This window comes from Uloborus diversus, chromosome 7, assembly GCF_026930045.1.
Source record: "Uloborus diversus isolate 005 chromosome 7, Udiv.v.3.1, whole genome shotgun sequence".
NCBI lineage: Eukaryota > Metazoa > Arthropoda > Arachnida > Araneae > Uloboridae > Uloborus > Uloborus diversus.
Window position 1 is genome coordinate 6,879,916 of NC_072737.1, and position 21,013 is coordinate 6,900,928.

General features: G+C 36.4%; 2 protein-coding genes across 2 annotated transcripts in view; both read left to right on the plus strand.

Annotated features, from left to right (window-relative positions):
- Positions 1–3,159, plus strand: part of LOC129226207 (hapless 2-like) — a 50,992-nt gene extending 47,833 nt beyond the window's left edge. The window contains exon 16 of the mRNA XM_054860807.1: positions 2,726–3,159. Within this exon, the coding sequence (XP_054716782.1) occupies positions 2,726–3,159 (434 nt within the window). The remainder of the gene's footprint in view (positions 1–2,725) is intronic.
- An 8,115-nt stretch (positions 3,160–11,274) lies between these two features.
- The window catches only part of LOC129225664 (probable phosphorylase b kinase regulatory subunit beta), a 94,098-nt gene continuing 84,359 nt past the window's right edge, over positions 11,275–21,013 (plus strand). Inside the window, exons 1-3 of the mRNA XM_054860140.1 lie at positions 11,275–11,388; positions 14,696–14,858; positions 18,401–18,536. Of these exons, the coding sequence (XP_054716115.1) occupies positions 11,371–11,388; positions 14,696–14,858; positions 18,401–18,536 (317 nt within the window). The 5' untranslated portion in view covers positions 11,275–11,370. The remainder of the gene's footprint in view (positions 11,389–14,695; positions 14,859–18,400; positions 18,537–21,013) is intronic.

A 21,013-nucleotide genomic window follows, 5' to 3' on the forward strand; every position in this document is an offset into this window, starting at 1 on the left:
TTTTTAAAAATACATGCGTTGTTTGTATAGTAGGTTTTATGCCGTGCAAAAGTCTTTTGAAAAATTGTGGCTTCTTAGGAAGATGAGGCACCAGGTCCAGGCCTTGTCGGATTGCACGGTAATCAGGTCCTGTGTGCATTTCCTCAATTGGGGTTGGACTTTCAAAACCACGTATGCTAGATGAGAGCTCCGACAATCAACTGTCGAGTTTGATCCGTTGTGAAACCCGAACAGTCCATGCTCTAGTATCACCAGAAACATAAATTTGCTGTATGAACGGGGAGAATTTAGTTATTTTGACAGATTTTATTCATAAGAGTTACCATAATGTGCACGAAGGGTCATCGACCGGCTGGCACTGAACCAGCTACCCTCCACGCGCGAGTCTAACGCCGTCCACGTCTCTAAAGCCCTGGTTTCCTAGAAGCGAAATCACCGAGCTTTGACGTCGCTGCTCGGCGTGACGCTGAAATCAAAGTCAAGTGATTCCGGCGTGCCACTCACAACGTCGGTTTTGGTCGGGCGCGCATGCGCAGGAGAATCAAGTTTTCCTCTCGGCGAGGAGCGACGCCGAAGGTCGGAGATTACCTCCTAGGAAACCAATGCTTAAAGCCTTGGTTTCCTAGGAGCGAACACGCCGACCGTCGGCGTCGCTCCTCGCCGTGGGTGGGGAAAACTTGATTCTTCTGCGCATGTGCGCCCGAGCTAAATCGACGTCGTGAATGCCCACGCCGGAATCCACTTGACTTTGATTTCAGCGTCACGGCGAGGAGCGACGTCGAAGATCACTGATTCGCTCCTAGGAAACCAGGGCTTGAGGGAAATGGAGCTATCTCAGTGATGTGGCCGGAGACGTATCAAAATTTAAGAAGGATTTAGTGGTTGGTGCTCTTATCACCGGTGCAGCAGTGAGCAAGCGCAATCAGGCAGTTATTTAGGTGCTTAGGTACCATCCTCCCCCTCCAGGCTTCGAAAAACTAATGTTTTTACATATAAGTGGATTTAGTTTTTGTTTTTTCCTCCGATACAATTTTACATCGAGTGTGCACCCTTTGCCGCCCCTCGAAAAATTCGAAGTGATGGAAATGGAGCAAGCATTTATGGTGTATCAGGAGCTAGTCGGTAAAACAACAAGTGGGACAAATTAAATGCAAGAGAAGCAAGTAAAACCTTTTAAGTAACTGTGGAGTCAAGAGCATGTATGGCAGTAACGTGAATTGCTTAAAAAAAAAAGAGTTGTTGCAGATACTGCAGAATTAAATACGCACCTACGTTCTGTTTGCAAAAACTGTATCAGTTTGTGTATACTGGCTTAATGCACAGTGGTATGAAACTTGATTGTCATTGAACCGTTTATTGTTTTGATTTTCCTTCATTTGCTTAAAAGTTTGTGTGGGTTATATAAATGACTGTGCACTTTTAGCATTGATAAGTGAAAAACAATTCATCGTTCCTTTTATTTTTAGAATGTATCAATTGGAGAAAAAAAAGCGTTGTCAAGAATTCATTGGGTCCAAGATACGAAAATCTAAAATCTATGTTAACCGAGAAATTGAAAGAACTGGAGCAAATAATCGTACTTTTAAACAAAAGTTTTTAATGAAATCGAGTATAAAATCAGACTTATTACAGACTAGTGGCACCGCACGGCTTTGCCCGTAGTAGAAAACTAAAAGGTCTTTTGGTTCGCCTGTATATTTACAAATAATGTATGATGAATTTCTCGCCAATTGGCTTGCCCATGTTACAGTTCCACGTTATGATAACTTGGTAATTTACTCGTCTATCTTATGATAATTTTGCTCGGGAAAATGTTCTTAAAATTGGAATAGAAAAAAAACAAAATCGAATTTTCGAAAAATCGCTTCGAGGTGCACACCCCCTTGCTACAAACTAATTCTGCGCCAAATTTCATGAAAATCGGCCGAACAGTCTAGGCGCTATGCGCGTCCCAGAGATCCTGACAGACAGACAGAGATCCAGACAGAGGGACTTTCAGCATTATTATTAGTAAAGAAGATATCCGTGTCTACTCTGGGGGAAAAGGTTATAAGCTTTTGCTATAGGTCTTTGAGTACCGATGGTTCTAACGTAATTCTCCCTCCTCTGCTTGCCAAGTGGCTCAGTCCAGGGCCCGACTAACTAAAAGTGAGGTCCTAGGCCCACAGTAACTTGAAGGCGGAATCTATAGCGGAATGCAGTGGTTGATTTACAGGTTTGGGGGCCCGTCGAAATGCATTTTCGGAGGTCCCTTTGCCTATAACAGAATTATGTAAATAATTTATCATGTGCATTTATGAATCTCCCTTGGGGCTTCTCTTAATTGTGAAATGGTAAATTGGCTACTGGCAGAGTGTTAAAAAATTCTCACTGACGAAAATTTAATTCCAAAACAAGTCATTATTTTGAAAAATTCTCGTATAATTGTAATGGCTATGGCTTTAAGTAACTTGGTGCCCCTTAGGAAAAGAGGACCCTAGGCCCAGGCTTAGTGGCGGGCCTGTGTGGTAATGAGGTCCTGACTCAGTCCAAGGTTTCACTTATTCCATAACCAAAGCGAAGCAGCCGCAGATTGCACTTTCCTATATCGAGGTTATCCTGCTAGGCGAGAGATCACGGGATCATTATTTTTGCGGATCACTATTTCGTTGTGTATCTTTCGACGAGTGAAGAAAATATTCATTTTGAACAATGGCTAAAAACTTCCTTCTATTTTTCGTAACAGATAGTGATGAGATGTCTTCTCCGAGATCTGGAGACTTCCAGTCGGAACCGAGTTCTAGAAACACACCACCACCACCACCGCCGCCGCCACCACAACCTGGGATGAGGAAGGAACAAGTAGCGGGGAAGGAAGGCAGCCAACCCGGCGGCAGTGATAAGAATGGAGTCAAAGGAGTGATGCGGAAAGAAGTCAAGGGAATGGCACAAAAGGAATCGAAGGGAGCGTTGCAGAAAGAAGTTAAAGGAGTGGTGCAGAAAGAAGTTAAGGGAGTGGCACAGAAGCCCTTCTTCCCCATCCCACAGCAACCTTTCCTACAGCCCACACTCAGCGACAGCCTGTTAGAGACTTCAGAGCCCCCGGACCCCATTGTGCCAGAATCGAAGCAGGCCGCCCGGTGGCTGAAAGGGACCCACAGACTGCAAGCCTTCAAGTGAAAAGGGTGGACCAAGTTTATGCAAGACGCTCAACATCCATTGAAAAACATCGATGTGTGCTGTCAAAACATGGATGATGATGTAGTTAGGTTCCAGTAAGAAAAGCCATGACCATGAGCGAGTTTGTTCGAGGAATGTTGGTGAAATGGTGATTTGCTATTGGTGTGGGGTTGATTCCCCCTTAACTTTAGTCACTTATCACCATAAGAGAAAAGGAGTTTTTTTAGTGGTCATGGCATTTCCTTCCGGAACCAAACCCAGCACTGTCGAAAAAAGTACTTGTTTTGAAATATTGTTTCTAAATTTATACCCATAGTTTTATTACAACGAACATTTGCGATATGGGACTCGTTTAAACGAAAAGGCGTGTTCATTGTTATATAACTCATTTTCTGTGCTGTAAAAGAAAGGAAAACAAATGTAATGTGAAAAATAAAAAGTATTTTTTTGAATTGGAAATGTATAAAAGAACATTTACCCAAGACATAGCATTGAAACTTAAAAATACATTTATATAAGAACAACCGAATAAATCATTAGAAGAACCTGGTTGTGACACATTACTGAATCTGAAGAAAAATTGGCTTTAAAGCTACAGTTTTATTTATTTAGTTATTTATCCCTGCAGTGTCAGTGGTTCTTTACAAATTAACTTTTTAACCGACTTCAAAAAAGGAGGTTATGATTTCGGCTTGCGGCTTTTTATGTGTGTTTTCGTATTACTTCAAGAATACTGGACCGATTTGAAAAATTCTTTTTTTGTTTGGAAGTGTATGCTTCCCAGATGGTCCCATGTTAATTTTGTCTGGATCTGTTGAGGGGTCTCGGAGAAATCTAAGAAACTAAATTTCACACGTAGACCAGCTTTCGTCACTGCGCGATACGTCACAGGAGGTCACGTGGTTTTGGCGTAAACGGTGCATTTTTTTTCGACAGAGGTATCTTGTTTTGAATAATCTTACTAATATTATATATGCGAAAGTTTGTCTGTATGGATGTATGGATGTATGGATGTATGGATGGATGTTTGTTACTCTTTCACGCAAAAACTACTGAACGGATTTTGATGAAACTTTACAATAATATAGCTTATGCATCAGAATAACACATAGGGTAGTTTTCGTCCCGTTATGGGGGGCAAAACCCCCTTAGGGGGGCAATAAAACACAATTTTTGTATAAATTCTCTGATATTGGGATGAAAAAATACTTACACATATTTACATTATATGTCCATCGAAAGCTCTGATTTTTCTGCTGAAGATGGCACCTGTTCGAAATTTCTAAGTAGAATAAAAAACGAGTTATGAGCTTTTTAGATCCATGTTCGAAGGCTTTCCTCAACTCAATACAGTATTTAGTGTATCATCTCAACTCCCTGTCGATAGCGACAATTGTTGTATTGTCGCTACTTTCTTTGCTTTTCGTGATTGTTCAAGGCTTTTCTCAAGTCAAATCTTGAAGTAAGATTTTTGCACAAGATTGGCAAATAATACATGATTTGGCTGATGATTTTCCATTTAAACGGAACTTTAATGTAATTAATGGTTTTTATTATTATTTATGCTGATTGAACACTTACTCATTATCCAAACAACCAGCAGATCGCCAAAATTTTTGCAGAAAGATTTCCGTAGCTGATGCATTTGGCAGTTTTTTCAACGTTGCTGTTTTTGAAGCCGAAGACTACGTCATAATGTTTCTCAGCTATCACCATGTAAACAAAATATCGCCAATCAAAGAATTTTCAAAAGACCTTTTTTACTGTGTTAAATAATCCAGCAACTAAATTAGGCAAATCCATAAACAGCACAAAAACTTCCATTAATTTTCCTTTTTGCACAATATCAAACAATCACCAAATTGTATTACTTATTTTGGTAACATTTCGGATGAAACTGTTTAGCGCCATTTTATGGTGACCAAAAATATCTCAGCATCTAGCGACGATATCTCTGTAACGAAAATTAATATCATATCGTTTTACAAAGTAAGGAAAGAATGGGGGAGCATCATGGAAGGTACCCCGAAACGACTTTTGCAAATTCGGTAAAATCGCACCAAGAGCCACAATGATTGAAATTTCCCGAAATAACTAAAGCAAGTATAAGGGGATTACGAGCGCAGCTACTTTTTTTTAATCACTTCGTACTTCATTAGCCATACAGAGAAGGTTTTAGACTCCATGTTAAAAAAAAGTATCAACAGATTAATCTTTTTAAATATGAGAAGATTAATTTCATGTTTTTTAAATTTGTATATGCTTAAATATAGTGCTTTCGTTTCTAAATCAATACTATTTTGTTCTTTATACTTATTGCTATTTTAGTTTTATGGGTAAGGAAGAAACTCGATTTTTAATCACGTCAAAAAGATGTGTTTTAAATTCTTTCACTTAAAACAGAAAACAAAAGCAAGTAACGATTTTTTCTAATAATTATTACTGACACAGGCAACGCCGGGTATTTTTGCTAGTACGTATATAATTCTCTCGCATCGGGGTTTGATTTTCACGGTGTCGCCTGCTAATTTTAATTTTGTCTTACTAATGTATTTCTTACTCATGTAGCAAATCAGTAAATTAAATGCATTTTGCTACGAAAATAGTTGAATTAATTAATTTATTATAATTTTTTTTTGCTAATAAATAACTTCAGTTATCATCAAAGGTTTTTTTTTTTATATTTCAGTTTTGAAATATATTTAGTGTTAAATTCAAGGAGAATTTAAGACAAAAATCCCCCCACCGCTCCCTCCGAAGATTAAATTTATGTTCCTTAATAAATATATCGTAACTGGCGTCCGATTTCTGAAGTTTGACTAGTATTCTAGATTTAATATTTCATGACGCCGTCAGCTTAATTTACAGTTAGTGTAATATTAATTTACAGACTTAGTTGGGATTTTTTTTATGTACTATGCCCCCGATTACTAGAAACGCCTGTACAAATTAGGATAATTCTTTTTCTGTTTGAAACGGTATACTTCTCCCAGTCGTCTAATGGTCTTCAAGTCCGGGTATAAGGAATCCTGGAGAAATCGAAGGAGAGAATAGATTTAAAGACTAATTTCGCATTTAGTTAAATTAGTGTTCAACTCAGGTGGGTTGTCAGTTACGTTATGTAGTAGTTTATAGGAGGCCCCGACTTCAAAAGGTTATAAAAAATTAAGAGATCGTATATAAATTAGTTAGGTATTAAAATAATTCATCGTATAGTAATTAAAATCAGTGTTTATTTTATAACTGGGTGTTTAGTTTATATAGTTGATTTTTGTACTGGAATTATAAAATTAATTTCATACTCGCGCTTCGTTGTTTGTAAACTCATAGCGTCTCACTTAAAGAAACGATTTTTATGGGTTTTTTTTTTAATGCATAGAAGGGATCTAACTTAAGACCCAAACCTTTGCTTCACCATATTTGTTCTTTAGAAAAAAGTTATGGGCAAAAAACAATAAACTTCATTCAATTTCAATATCAAACGATTAAATATAAAATCCATTGTTAAACAAAGTGCTCCCCATAAAACAAAAGTACTTTCTTTACTCAGTGTTAAAGAAAGTACCATAAAACATTAATATTAGTCAGGGGTGCTCCCTTATGGGCGAGGGAGGGTGTTTTGAGGGATATTTTTCCTTTTTAGGGGGGCTCTTCCTTTGGGGGAGTACCCTCCTCCCTAGAGTATGATGTTCACTTTTTACGTACATCTCGAGTAAGAAAGCACAGGAGTCTGAAAACAGCTAAGATGAATAAAAAAGAGCACAGTGTCTCGGAGACTCCCGAAGACTGAAGAAATGCTTTTTCAAATGCGCAATTGTCTTCATCATCAGTTTAACTTCATTAAAGTATGCTCTCCGAAAACAATTCACGAGTCACTAAAAAACAACCTAAATCGCTTTGACTTTGCCCATAGAATTTGAAGAATTTTCTTGATTTTTCAAGGATTCCAGCTTCACATACTGATTTGATGACCATGAGATCACCTGGGAAGTATATACCTTTTCAAACGAGAGAGAAAAAAAAAAGAACTTTCCAAATTGGTCTATGCGTGTTTGAGTTTACAGGGGGCATACGTAAAAAGATTCTGACGATTTGAGAACATCCTTTTTGAAGTCGGTTAAAAAAAGAAAAATTCTTAATTCGCATAACATTTCATACGATTGGCACTAAAAACTGATCTTTGTTCCTCTACAGGATTTATTTGTGCTTTAATCTAGTTAGAGCCATTTAAATATCAATGATTTTCCTAACTATTTTATATTTCACAATAATACGTGTCACGTATCTCGTGAAAAAAATCACATTTCTCTTTACTAGGCCCCGTTATAGATCAATACCACACTAGAAACAGAGTATCTACTGTGATGTTGTATATATGAAGATCAAAATACTACTAGAACAATGAATACTAAATGAATTTCCTGTTTGCTTCAGAGGAGTCTTGATTCAAAAATTGCGATATGACTACGAATGATTAATACAGGAGAAATAAATACCCTACGTACTTATTTTATATTTACACCTCTAAAAAGCAAAAAATAAATTATTTTCAAATAAAAAAGAACCGATTTCAAAAAACAAAAAGGAACTGAAAAGTAAAGAAAAAATTTGGAATAAAAAATAGAACCGACTTCAAAATTGCTCTAAAAAGGGAAAAATAATTTTATTCTTTAAACACCATCGATAATACTTTTAAACATAATTTTTGAAGTTGGCGCAAAAACAAAACGTAAAAAAAACCAGTGTAGCCATGCTTCGTTCATATTTTTCCAGAAAATCATCTAAAGTTAGGAACGAAAAATTTATATTGTTACTCTAATATGCTGTTATCATTGCATAATGTATGTGGTAGTGAAAAAAGTGGACCTGGTTAAATTTATAGCTGTAGTCTAGTTGAGTTATGGTTGTGAATGATTTTATCCATCGTTTTTGCGCCAACTTCAAAAATTATGTTTAAAAGTATTATCGATGGTGTTTAAAGAATAAAATTATTTTTCCGTTTTTAGAGCAATTTTGAAGTCGGTTCTATTTTTTATTCCAAAATTTTTTATTTCATTCTTTTTAGTGTAAATGTATTTCAGAAACAGTAAGAAGTTACTATCACGAAACTTCACCTTATTTTTTCCATAAAAATGCCCCATACTAAAATAAACTATAAATACGCCTTAAAATTTTAAAGATTAGCAGATTGGCACCAAAAATTTATCTTTGTTAATCTCTGGAATTCATTTGTGTGTTAATTTTACGTTTTTAGCCATTTAAATACTACGTTTTCCCTAACTAAGTTACATTTCACAGCATACAAGTTGCTTGTGATGCAATCCTGTACTCCTTACTTAGCCCAGATCATCTGTTATTGGCATATGATAATGATAAAAATACTACTAAAGTTGAGACAAACCTAATCTGGTAGCATTGTGAAGGCTAAGCAGATTTTAATTACTGCATTATCTCGCTTCCAAGTTAGGTTTACCCCCACTATAAAGCAATGACACTGAAGAAACTCGATACTTGCTTCAGAGAAACCTTCATTCCAAATTATCACCACAATTACTATTAATATTACTGTTGTATGGCACCAAACTTTTATAACAATGGGTTTTATATTTAATCATTTAATAGGGAAATTCCATGAAATTTACTGTTTTTTGTCCATAACTTTTTTTCTAAAGAACAAATATCGTCAAACAAAGTAATGGGACCTAAGTTGAACCATCCTCTATCCATTAAAAAAAGAATTATCAAAAGAAAAAAAAACATACATACGGTATGAACTGATAACCGCCTCCTTTTTGAAGTCGGTTAAAAATAATGGATCATACTTACACACGATTTTTTACCCAAACGTATAAATCAAATTTATTTTACAATTCCTGTACAAAAATCAACTAAACTAAACACCCAATTATAAATTAAACACTGATTTTTATTACCGTACGATGAAATATTTTAATACCTAACTAATTATATACGATCTCTGAATTTTTAATAACCTTTTGAAGTCGAGGCCTCCTAACGTAACTGAGTAGGTTTAGATTTAAAGACCAATTTCGCGTTTAGTTATATTAGTGTTCAACTCACGTGGGTTGTCAGTTACGTTAGGTAGTAGTTTATAAGAGGCCCCGACTTCAAAAGGTTATTAAAAATTAAGAGATCGTATATAATTAGTTAGGTATTAAAATAATTCATCGTACGGTTATAAAAAGCAGTGCTTAATTTATAATTGGGTGTTTAGTTTAGTTGATTTTTGTACAGGAATTGTAAAATAAATTTGATTTATACGTTTGGGTAAAAAATCGTATGTAAGTATGATCCATTATTTTTTACTTTTCAGTTCCTTTTTGTTTTTTGAAGTCGGTTCTTTTTTTTATTTGAAAATAATTTATTCACTTAATTTTTTTATTAATTATTTGGGGGCTCCGCCTCTTCTCGCTGACGCTCACCAACCCTCGAAGATTGCTTCGCAAAGATTTAAATCGTCAGTACTGCAGAGCTACATGTGCTAAAAGGAGTTCCTGAGCATTGCAAAACGGAATGTTAATACAGCTCACACAATTCGAAAGTAATGAAAAAAGCATCGAATTACACATCCAATCGAATTAAAGTTGAATTAGACATCCCATCGAATTAAAATTGTACCGAATTTTAGGACTGCAGGTGCTATGGGCGGGCTCCTGGCATCACAACACTAGAGTTCTAGACTCTAGTGTGGTGTTGCTCCTGGGCGTCCGGTGTTACCGTCGCAACAGAGAATAGAAAAAGCCAATGAGCTGAATTGGTTGCTAACCGCCCTGCTAATCTAATTTATTGATTAACTTGGAACAAGCTTCATTTGATTCAGAAAAAAAGAAAAAAAAAAAAACTTTTTCGATCGACATCGAATGTTAGGAGGCGTCGTTCATCCTTTTAAATAGACAATTTTCATGTGAAACTTTCAGCTTAAAAAATTAGTCAGAAGAAAAACGGATTCGAAATTGAAAAGAACAACCCCCAGGTGACCCGGGACTCGGAAGTAATTTTGTACCAAATGTCAAGGCTGTATATATGCTATGGGGTGTCCTTGAGCCAGGCCCACCACAAAATCAAAACGCAACAGAGAGAGAGAGGAACTTATTGAAATGCTCAAAGGCTACATTCGGAAACAGGCACCGGTCACACTGGTGGTCACACCAGAAACGATCGAGTCACAATAATGTACCTTACACACTTCTCAGGTCAGAACACATCCACCATCTTGGGGATAAATGTTGCTTTCTTCCTATGTCTGCTATGATGAAGTTGCGTGTTTTTGCTTAAACTTTACATTTTTTAAAAATCAACACTGTCATTCCTTTGCGCATGAAATTGCCCTAAAAATAAAAAAGCATACTTTTCCCTTTTGTAATCAATATAGAAGGGCTGTGTGTGAATCGCAATACAGTAAACGTACCATGGTAACAAAATAAAACGCTAATAACTTGTATGGAGGTAAGGTTTTCGAAAAGAGGTTAAAACGTCTGAATTTTTCTTTCCTAGTTATAGAAGCTCTTCGACCATAGGTTGGATTAGATCTGAGGAAAAAAAAATAGTTGCTCTATCGAGTGGTGAAAAAAGAAAACTTTAGAACAATTTGCTCTTTTCTTTATTGATGGTTTTAAGGAAGAAATTAGTAACTGGAGAGGAAAGCATCGAAACAATTGAGTTAAAAACACGAATTACTTTTGCCGTAATTAAGTTAAGAAATTGGAACAAATTCCATATGAGGCAGAAAAGTTTGCTCTTTCGAATGATACATAATATGGAAAAATTACAAGTAATTTTTCACTTTCACAGCTGAAAGAAACGAAAGAAGTTTTCCGCGCTCCCCCGTTTTCATATATAGGGACTCTAAGTAAAGTTATATACCGGCAGTGACGTCATGTGAACAGAATCCCCTTTGGATGTCCCCTTTGGATGTTTGCAGTTCAATCTGTGAGTAATACAATAATTATTACTGTTGCGAAGAAACATTATGTAAAAGGCATATTTGTAAAGATTTAAAAAAAAAATATGAAATTAAAAACATATGCATCAAACAGTGTTGCCACTGGAAAAATAATTTTTCTCACAACTAAATTTAGAAAACGAACTGAAAAGAAAACCGTCTGCTTCAGCTCGGTCACCTTAAAAAATTTGTTTTGATTTTGGCTGAGAAAAATGCTGGACAGTATTAGTTAAAGAGAAAAAATCGAAATGAAAGGAAATAATGAGGTATTCAAATTAATCGTTTTACCATGTTCCCTCTTTTCAGAATGGCGTTTATCCTCCATATCTCAGATATCGCATGCTATCAGTCATGTAAACAAACATAAAAAAAAATACTGTTCAGATGTAAAGAGATAATCTTCTGTGTTAAGAGCATGTGTTTAAAATGACAACTTTGCTAGTGATATTTCCAATTTAAATAATTCACTAACAATGTATTTAATTACGCAACTTCTTTTTCTCACTTAGTGGTATATTCGATTTTGACAATAATGTTTGATATGGATACTATACGTAGAATTAGTAAAGTTGAAAGACGTGTTGTAAGTGGCTTAATAAGTTTGAAATCCAAGCAGATTTTGACATTCATGTTAATTAGTTTTCTCACTACTGCTATGCTTATTTCTTGATATCATTTTATGTTTGACCAATCCCAGTGATTTAAGGACATTTTTTAGAAATTGTTTAACAAATTAATTCCTAGTTTTGTCGAACAGGCTTTTAATACTCAAAATATTGTTTGTCAATTTAATTATGAACTGCCTGTTAAATGGAAGATGGAAAGTGCTGGCTGTTGAAGATTCTTCTTTGTTTCATTTTCCTGTTTTTAAATTTTCCCCTCTGAATAATGAGATTGCTGATACTAATTGTTTAGGATGTGTTAATATAATGAAGGAGATACGTTCTTTTTGCATCATGTTTTATGTCTTTGAGTTTGATGAAAATATTTATTCTTTAATGTTACATGTTGTAGTTGTGTCTTGATAGATTTATGCAATGCTCAACCGTAGGCTTGCCTGATTTGTGAAATGTTCAACCAGGACACTAGAACGCTCCCCTCCCCCCCAGCATTACTAGTATTCAAAAGGTTGCACACCAGTGGCTGATTTTTGAAGTAAAGGCTACTAACTATATACCTAAAACAGGGGTGATAAAAAATGACATAAGCATGAATTTAACTTTTCACTTCTTAGATATAAATATTTGCAATTTATTTTAGTTAGAAAAAACACTTTGAATGAGGAATAAAAAAAATTGAACACTATTAAGATATACTTTTCATATAGGACTTTTTTTTGAGTCTATTTTAGTTTTAATTTTGTTGTACAAATCCTAAAACTAATCTGGTATTAACTTTACGAGTCAATGTTAAAAATGATAAAGTAATTACCCTAATAATTCTTCATTTAGTTATTTTTGGACCTTTTTGGTCATTTGTAATCAAATGTATCTTTTTGACGTCTGTCAAGCCTACTCAACCGGGACAGTGGAATGCCCACCCTTTCCAGTGTAGCCAATTCTCCAGGGTATCCCTTGGCTGGTTTTTAGAGTATTTTAAAGTTGTAGTTCATTCTCAATGCTATAAATAAATGATTAATGATTTTGAACCTTGACCGGGTGTGGTAATAAATGAGATCAGCATTTATAATTTTAAACATGTTATTTCTTACATGTCAATATTTATAATTTAAATAATAAGAAGCACTTTGAATGAGAAGTAAAAATTTTAAAAATATTTACGCAATACTTTTCATTACCAAGGATGTTTGTTGCTAGTCTTTATTAGTTTTAATCTGGTAAAAATGTTCTGAAACTAATCCAATATTAATTTTATATATCATCCAATTAAACTGTTTCCCTGCAAATATCTCTGCGTTTAATTTGTTTCCAACATCAAAAGCTAAGAATAATTAACAAATGCACAAAACCAGTTCATGTTTGAGAGTTAGAAGATTAAAAAGTTTTCTTCTGGTTGAGGATCCAATTTTATACGAACCTAAACAGTGGTTTCCAATGTCCATCCATCCAAGGGAGATGGTGCTTCCCTTAAATGTTACGGAGCAAACCCCCCCCCCCCCAAGTACAAGACCCACTGAACTAAGTCAAAAACCCTCTAAAATGACCCCGTCGCAAAATTTCAATGACCTAGTTCGTGCCATGAATCCCCACCCCTTCCTGAACACCCCCCATGAAAGTAAAAAAGAAACAACCGGTAGCAGGGCTCAACTAGATTGAACTTAGTCTGTTTCCAAATAGATCATATTTACTCTTGAAGTTGGTTTTCTTTTGGCACTATGCCCTTCCTGACAGTTCAAATCATGTTTATTATCCTGTTATTTTGCTCTATCTAGAAGGACACTGCAGATTTAATTATACATATAAACACTTTGAAAATTCATGAAATACACTGCCAGCTCAGTCATTTCCAGCCGAGGACTGCTGTTTCATGCTTATTAGCACTCATCAGCCCGGCATAGGAAAGTGACAGAGCTGGAGATGGAAAACCTCTTAAGGAAGCCAAGAGTGCCAAACAAACCGTTAGCTGATATAGAATTAGCACAGACCAGACGAGTGACCGAAGCAATGGTTCGGTTCAACTCGAAGATTGGAGGCAAGGCATGGTATTTTTAGTGAGTTACCACCCTATAGCCAGGACTAAGGCAAAAATACATGAAATACACCACCAGCTCAGTCATTCCATCCGAGGACTACAGTTTCGTGCTTATTAGCACTCGTCAGCCTTGGCTATAGGGCGGTAACTTAGCACAGACCAGACGAGTGACCGAAGCAATGGTTCGGTTCAACTCAAAGATTGAAGGCAAGGCATGGTATGTTCAGTAAATTACAGCCCATTAGCCAGGGCTAAAGCAGAAATAAATAAAATACACCACCAGCTCAGTCATTTTTGCTTTAGCCCTGGCTAATGGGCTGTAATTTACTGAACATACCATGCCTTGCCTTCAATCTTTGAGTTGAACCGAACCATTGCTTCGGTCACTCGTCTGGTCTGTGCTAATTCTATATCAGCTACCAGTTTGTTTGGCACTCTTGGCTTTCCTTAAGAGGTTTTCCACCTCCAGCTCAGTCTTTTTCCTATGCCGGGCTGATGACTGCTAATAAGCACGAAACTGCAGTCCTCGGCTGGAAATGACTGAGCTGGCGGTGTATTTCATGTATTTCTGCCTTAGCCCTTACTGTAGGGCGATAATTTACTGAATATACCTGCCTCGCCTTTAAAATTCGAGTTGAACCGAACCATTGCTTCGGTCACTCGTCTGGTCTGCGCTAATTCTACATTAGCTACCAGTTTGTTTGGCACTTTCGGCTTCCTTAAGAGGTTTTCCATCTCCAGCTCTGTCACTTTCCTATGTCGGGCTGATGAGTGCTAATAAGCACGAAACTGCAGTCCTCGGCTGGAAATGACTGAGCTGGCGGTGTATTTCATGTATTTCTATAATTTACTGAATATACTTTGAAAATTGTTTAATAAGTTAAATACTTTTTTGGAATTCTAACTCGGTGTCTCTTTTAGAGTTTGCTGGAAGGGCCGAGCAGGATGTTCCGTCAGAATGTGACTCCAGCCGTCATCCAGTATCGCAGCAGGTTGGCGAGTCTCACAGAAATTGATGCCGAGCAGGTGAAAATTGCAAATTATGCTGACACCATAAAGCAGCTGGATGCATATTATGGGCAAGGTACGATTTTATGCTGTTATCGTTAATTTTTTATTCAACCCTCAATATAGTAGAAACTAGCTGCGTTGCCCGGTCTACCTTGAAAATAAAAATTGTGTCAAGTGACGTATATTCAACAATCGGGCATAAAAAAATAAATTTAAAAAAAAAGAAAGAAAAATTAATTTGAATTCTGAAATTTTGAATTCAAATTATGTTTTTCGCAATCACGAGTTTCGACAGGACCCTACTCATTGGTTACTACTCTACTCGCTTGTTTCTAGAACACGGCTCCTGTCCCTCCGAGCCTACCTCTCCTCTTGAACAGAGACGTGTGTACTAGTTGTGTATGTGTAGGCTTTTGTGTGTGCGTAGACCTGTGTGTATGTGTTGGGCTAAATGCCTTTATTTTTGTTTCTTGAAGGATTTCACCAATATTGTTTAAAAAAAAAAAAATTGTAACTTACCTTTTGCCATTCCGGGAAAAACCTTGCACGGGAAATCCCATCCACCTGCCACCGACACTCAAATGTTTGAGTTTGAATCGGAAATGTTCGGAAAAATTTGTGGCACGCTATGATTGGTTGCCGTCATTCGGCAGAAGTCGGTAAACTTCCGACAGAGCACATGTCGATCACATGAGATAACCATGTTGAGGTGTTGGGTGCTGAATGTCGAATTAAATAAGAGTTGTGCAACCTGCAAGCTGTGTTTTCCTGGGTTGAGCTGTTCTTGCAATATGCAAATAAGGTAACGTCACATTGTTAGGAGCACGGTCGGATCTGGCCATAAATACGCAGACCGGCCGTAGCTCGATCTCTCTCTCACTTGTCTTCTCGTTTTGTGTTGTTTGTGTATGTGTTCGTCCATGTCTTCATAAAGTTTTTGCTACTGGCCTCTCAGGGGAGGTCGGATTTTTCAGAATGATTCGTCATTGATGCCCCCAGTTTTTGGAAGCGCGTGCTGTTATGATGTTCATAAAAATGAAAAGTTATAGTCCAACTTAAGTGGGTTGTTTGGTCTTCAATGCAAAGAAAAGGATCGAGTCCATCTTCGATATTTTCCTGGATATGGTGAATTTGACTCCTGAGGTATGAACTGACCTGCGTGCAATTAGGGGAAATTGCGATGCTGTCCCTCTACCTGTGGGGAATTCACTGTGGAACGTCGACAGGACTTTTGACATCTGCATGGACTTATTGTAAGATCTTTTTGACCTAGCATAATTTAATATTCTTTGGAGGACTAAACTATTGTAATGTAGCTATTTTATAATACATGTTAAATAAATGTTTTCAATGTTAAAAAGTGATTCATGTTTTATTTTCTTCGGGCAGACCACTCCCTCAAAATTCAGTTGGAAATGAGTTGCCTAATTTTCAGCTTAGCTGTAGGCTATTAACTCTATAACATGTAATTATATCCAACAGTATGAACGTTGGCGTGTGTATGTGTGCAAAGGCGCATGTGTGTATGTGTGTGAGTGCGTATGTGTATGAGACATGGACGCTACAGACCAGGAGCAGCTACTGGGGGATGGAGTCGCGCTTGCAGGTGACGGTGGGGGGAAAAAGGCATGGACACCAAAGACGGTCAAATGAGAACAATAAGCAATCGTGATTGCTCAAAAAAAACATCATATTTCCCTTCCAAACAGTGACGGCAGATATTAAAATACTTTTAAGAAATTAAGTCCAGAAAGATGAATTTAAAATGCGTAACCATGGAAACACAAAATAAAATAAGTTTAAGGAATTAAAATGCGAAAGAAAATGGTTCACAATTTGAACGGAATCGAGATTTCTTAAACTTGATTTAAAAAGGCTTGTAACTTTTTATCCTTTCGAGATAAAAGCTCATTTTTTCGACCATAGGTCGAGTTAGATCTGGAGTAAAGAGGGTCGCTTTTTCCGATGGCGTCGAAAAGAAAGCTGTATGACAATTCCTTCACTTTTTAGTGATTTATTTAATGAAGGAAGTAGTGCCTAAATTTCAGCTAAGCCTAACAAAATTCGAGGTAAAAACGCAAATAACTCCCGCCATAAGGAAGTTAGAGCATTGAAACAAATTGCGTAGAACGCGGAACATTCCACCCTTTCTAACGATATGTAATATTAATATGTGCAAGTCATTTTTCACCCCCATATTTGAGAATTTATGTGAAAATTGGACGTAAATTGGAACAAAAAAAGAATTATTCATCGACTTTTATTCGAACTGGTCTGCAAACCTTCTCAGGACTTTAAAGGAACAAACTGAAAATTTCAGCGCAATCGGCCGGGTAGTTCTCGAGTTTTGCGAGTTCAAACACACAGACGCTTTTTGGAGACTTCATTTTATATTATGTAGAGATAAAGTAGTATGATAAAATTTTTGATGCTTTCATTTAAACACTAGAATTACAGCAATATTTGCTTGCGTTTGACGAGTTCAACCGGTAGCGACAGGTAGATTGATCACGTGATAGCTAATGACCTCAGTCAATGCTAAAGCCTTAAGTTGCATTTCAGAAACTTGTGGCTAATGCTTTCTTTTATGTACAAAAAACATTATGAATGCTTCAAGTTCTTGAAATGGTATGTTCCAAGTGGCATTTTTGAGTTTCTCCTCTGTTTCAGCCTCAGTAAATGTATTAACAACTCTTTTTTCCTTAAACCAGTCAAAGGGACACCTGCCCCCCTTCTGAGTAAAACCCTTTAGTTTGGGTTTAAAAACTAAAAAAAAAAATCAATTTACTTGAAAACTTTATAATTTTAAATAGCACAGTGACTTAGGAAAATTCAAGGAAGGATTAAACTTTTTATGAAAACACAGAGGAGCTGTTGGCATAAAAATCTTTGTTCAGTAATTTACCGCCCTATAGCCAAGGCTAAGGCTGTATTAGCTACCAGTTTGTTTGGCACTCTTGGCTTCTTTAAGAGGTTTTCCACCTCCAGCTCAGTCACTCCTATGCCAGGCTGATGAGTGCTAATAAGCACGAGACTGCAGTCCTCGGCTGGAATTGACTGAGCTGGCAGTGTATTTTATATAAAAACCTTTGTTCGGCGGCCAAAATGACACCTCCCCTAACACTTGTGTTAACCCTAGAGAAGTCGCGTTTCCTTTTGTTACGCTAGTGCTCGCGCTTCGGTCTTTTCCCCGCCGTAGCGATCCGTGAGACGAAAGCGTAAGAAAGGAAGTGCTGGAGAAAATGACACCTGACTAGGATGGCGCGCTATCGGTCTAAATGACCAACATACATTTCCAAAAGCTATGCAACCTTGAAATACCGAAGAAAATTCTCAGAACTAAGTGTGTGGGCTGAGGAGAGCCTGACCTTCAGCTGCACAGATGGGCCCCATTATTAGAATAAAGGGTGGTGGGATAGAGCGAAGTATCTGACAACGGGGGGGGGGGGGGAATCGACCGAAGCACGACTTCTCTAGGGTTAAGCAGGTGTCGGTGATGAACATCAATTTGAACTTGCAGTAGTTGCATGTCATTATTTTAAATGTAGATTTTTTTCGAGATTGATAGTTAATTTAATTGTTATTATCGTCAATTTTTATTTTGTTTTTTGGCAGTGAAGAGACAAATTCTGAACTTTCAAAGCCCCACGACGGGTCTCTTCCCCCAGATGAGCGATGAGAAGGAAATAGCCTCCGTGAGAGACAGCATCTACTGTGCCGTTGCCGTCTGGAGTCTCTACCAGGCATACAAGTGAGCAATGTCCGCCATCAAGAATTTGTGGTTTCTGATTCTTTTTCTGTAGACTTTTCTAGTGACTGATATGAAAGGCTCATTGTTTCTATTTCTCAATATTATCTATTTGAATCATGAAGCGAAACTTACGGTTTCTTTTTCTGAATGGTTTAATTCGCTTTCCTTTTATTAAGCACTTTTATTATATTTGGCCTGATTGTCACGGAGAAATCTGAGGTCTGCTTTCGATTATATCTCAGCAATTAGATCACCTAAAGACTTTGGGATTTCACTAAATGATTTGCTTAATCTTGAGGCACAACTTAGCGATGAAAAATTAAAATTCTAAAATAAAATTATTATTTCAGATAGGATGGAAAACCGCAAATTTCATATAATTTCCCCATGAGATGTTTAATTATAAAACACATTGTTAGACATTTTGTTGCCTTGCAACATTAATATTAATAGTAATCGTAATAAAAATTTTGAATCAAGGCTTCTCTGGGGCAAGAGTGAAATTTATTCACTCTCTTTGCTTTCTTAGGGTTTTATCCTCATCCATGCCAATAATCGATAACAGGGCTAAGTAAAGAGGCATATTAGGATCTTTATCACAAGTAACTTGTAAGTTTTGAACCATTCTTTTGCTTATATCTCAGCAACTGGACCACTTAGAGACTTCAGAATTTCACGAAATGATTTGTTTAATCTTAAAGTACAACTTAACGCAAAAAAAAAAAAATTCGAAAATAGAATTTTTTTTTTGAAAACAAAAAACTTTAAAATAACAGAATTTTTTAAAAAAATACTAAGCACTTTTCATAATGCACTCAAAGGGACAAAAAACTTTTCTGGGTCCATAAGGACAATTTAAGTATTCCTGTAGTTTTCAATTATTCCAAGAAAAAGACTTCACAAACAAAAAAAAAGTGCGCTCAAGTAATTTCAAAAAAAAAAAAAAAAAAAAAAAAAAATGCTTTCCCATTAAGAAAAATATATATGTTTCAACACTCAAATTTATGATTGAAAGCTAGATAATGAAAAAACATTCTCTCATGACTTGAGCTGCACTTTTCTTTGTTTGTGAAGCCTTTTTCTTGGAATAATTGAAAACTACAGGAATACTTAAATTGTCCTTACGGACCCAGAAAAGTTATTTTGTCCTTTTGAGTGCATTATGAAAAGTGCTTAGTATTTTTTTAAAAAAATTATGTTATTTTTTGTATTACATCATTTTAAGCCACTCCTTATTGTGGACAGTTGTATGTTTGCTTTTGGCAGGGAGAACTTCGTCTGTAATCGTTGAGGCGTGTACCTAACCCTTTTTGTTTTGATGTGTTTCGATATTAATTAGCTTTAGACTTCATCAATAAATTAAATTTATTTTTAATGACCAGACTTCATTGCCCTTTTGAAACCACATTCATTTTCAATAAACCAAATCAATTATCCCCATGGCATGGCAAAAAATTTTGCTGTAAACACCCTTTATTTTTCTTGTTCACTTATTCAACTATATGCAGTGAGACCTGTCTATAACAATACTGTTTACAACAATAAACCTGTCTATAACGATATTTTCCCTGGTCTCCGCAAAATGTCAGCATAAAAAATCTGTCTGTAATGATAACCTGTCTATAACCAGGACTGGATTTGGAAGTGTGGAGGCCCCTAATCAGGGTTCGAAAAGATCATCATACTTTCGAAAATATCCGATACTTTGATATACAGTAGAAGACCATTATAACGCCGACCTATATAACGCAATTCTCTATAAACCGTACAACTTTCCAGAAGTAAACAATAGGTTTTGAAGTTTAAAAAACGCCCTCTGTTTTGTTATGCAAACATAAAAATTGTTATTTTGAAACAGTTTTTCATCTTTCCATCTTAATCCAAAGCTTTTAGATGGAAATTAGTACCTCCCTTACAGTAAACAGAAAATACCAGATGGCTCTTGCAAATGCAGCTGTTATGCAAACCATGAAGCTAGCAGAAGTGCAGGATTTTGATTGTGAAACATATTTATTTGTGAATAACTAATTGTAATGTTGGTGCTTTAATACTCATTGCAGATAAAACTCATTCTGAAGTGCTAATATAGAGACATATTCTGAACATTAGTTTCAAAATTTGTGAAATGATCTATATAACGCAAAAACCTGTATAACGCAAAAGCTCGGGTCCCAAGGTGTGCGTTACAACGGTCTTCTACTGTATATCCGAATATATTGATATATATGTACATATCCGATATTTTCGACCCGTGAAAGTTAGGATATTTTGTAAAAATTTCATTGCGGGGGCCCCTTTGTTGTGGAGGCCCCGGGGCAGTAGCCCCGCCTGCCCACCCCTAAACCCAGCCCTGTCTATAACAAGTTTTTAAAGTCCCAACTGTATTGTTGTAGGCAGGTTTTTACTGTACTGTCGAGCCTCGATTTTATGTTTTTGTCACACTATTGATAAAAAATGTTTCAAGTTTGAAATGTATT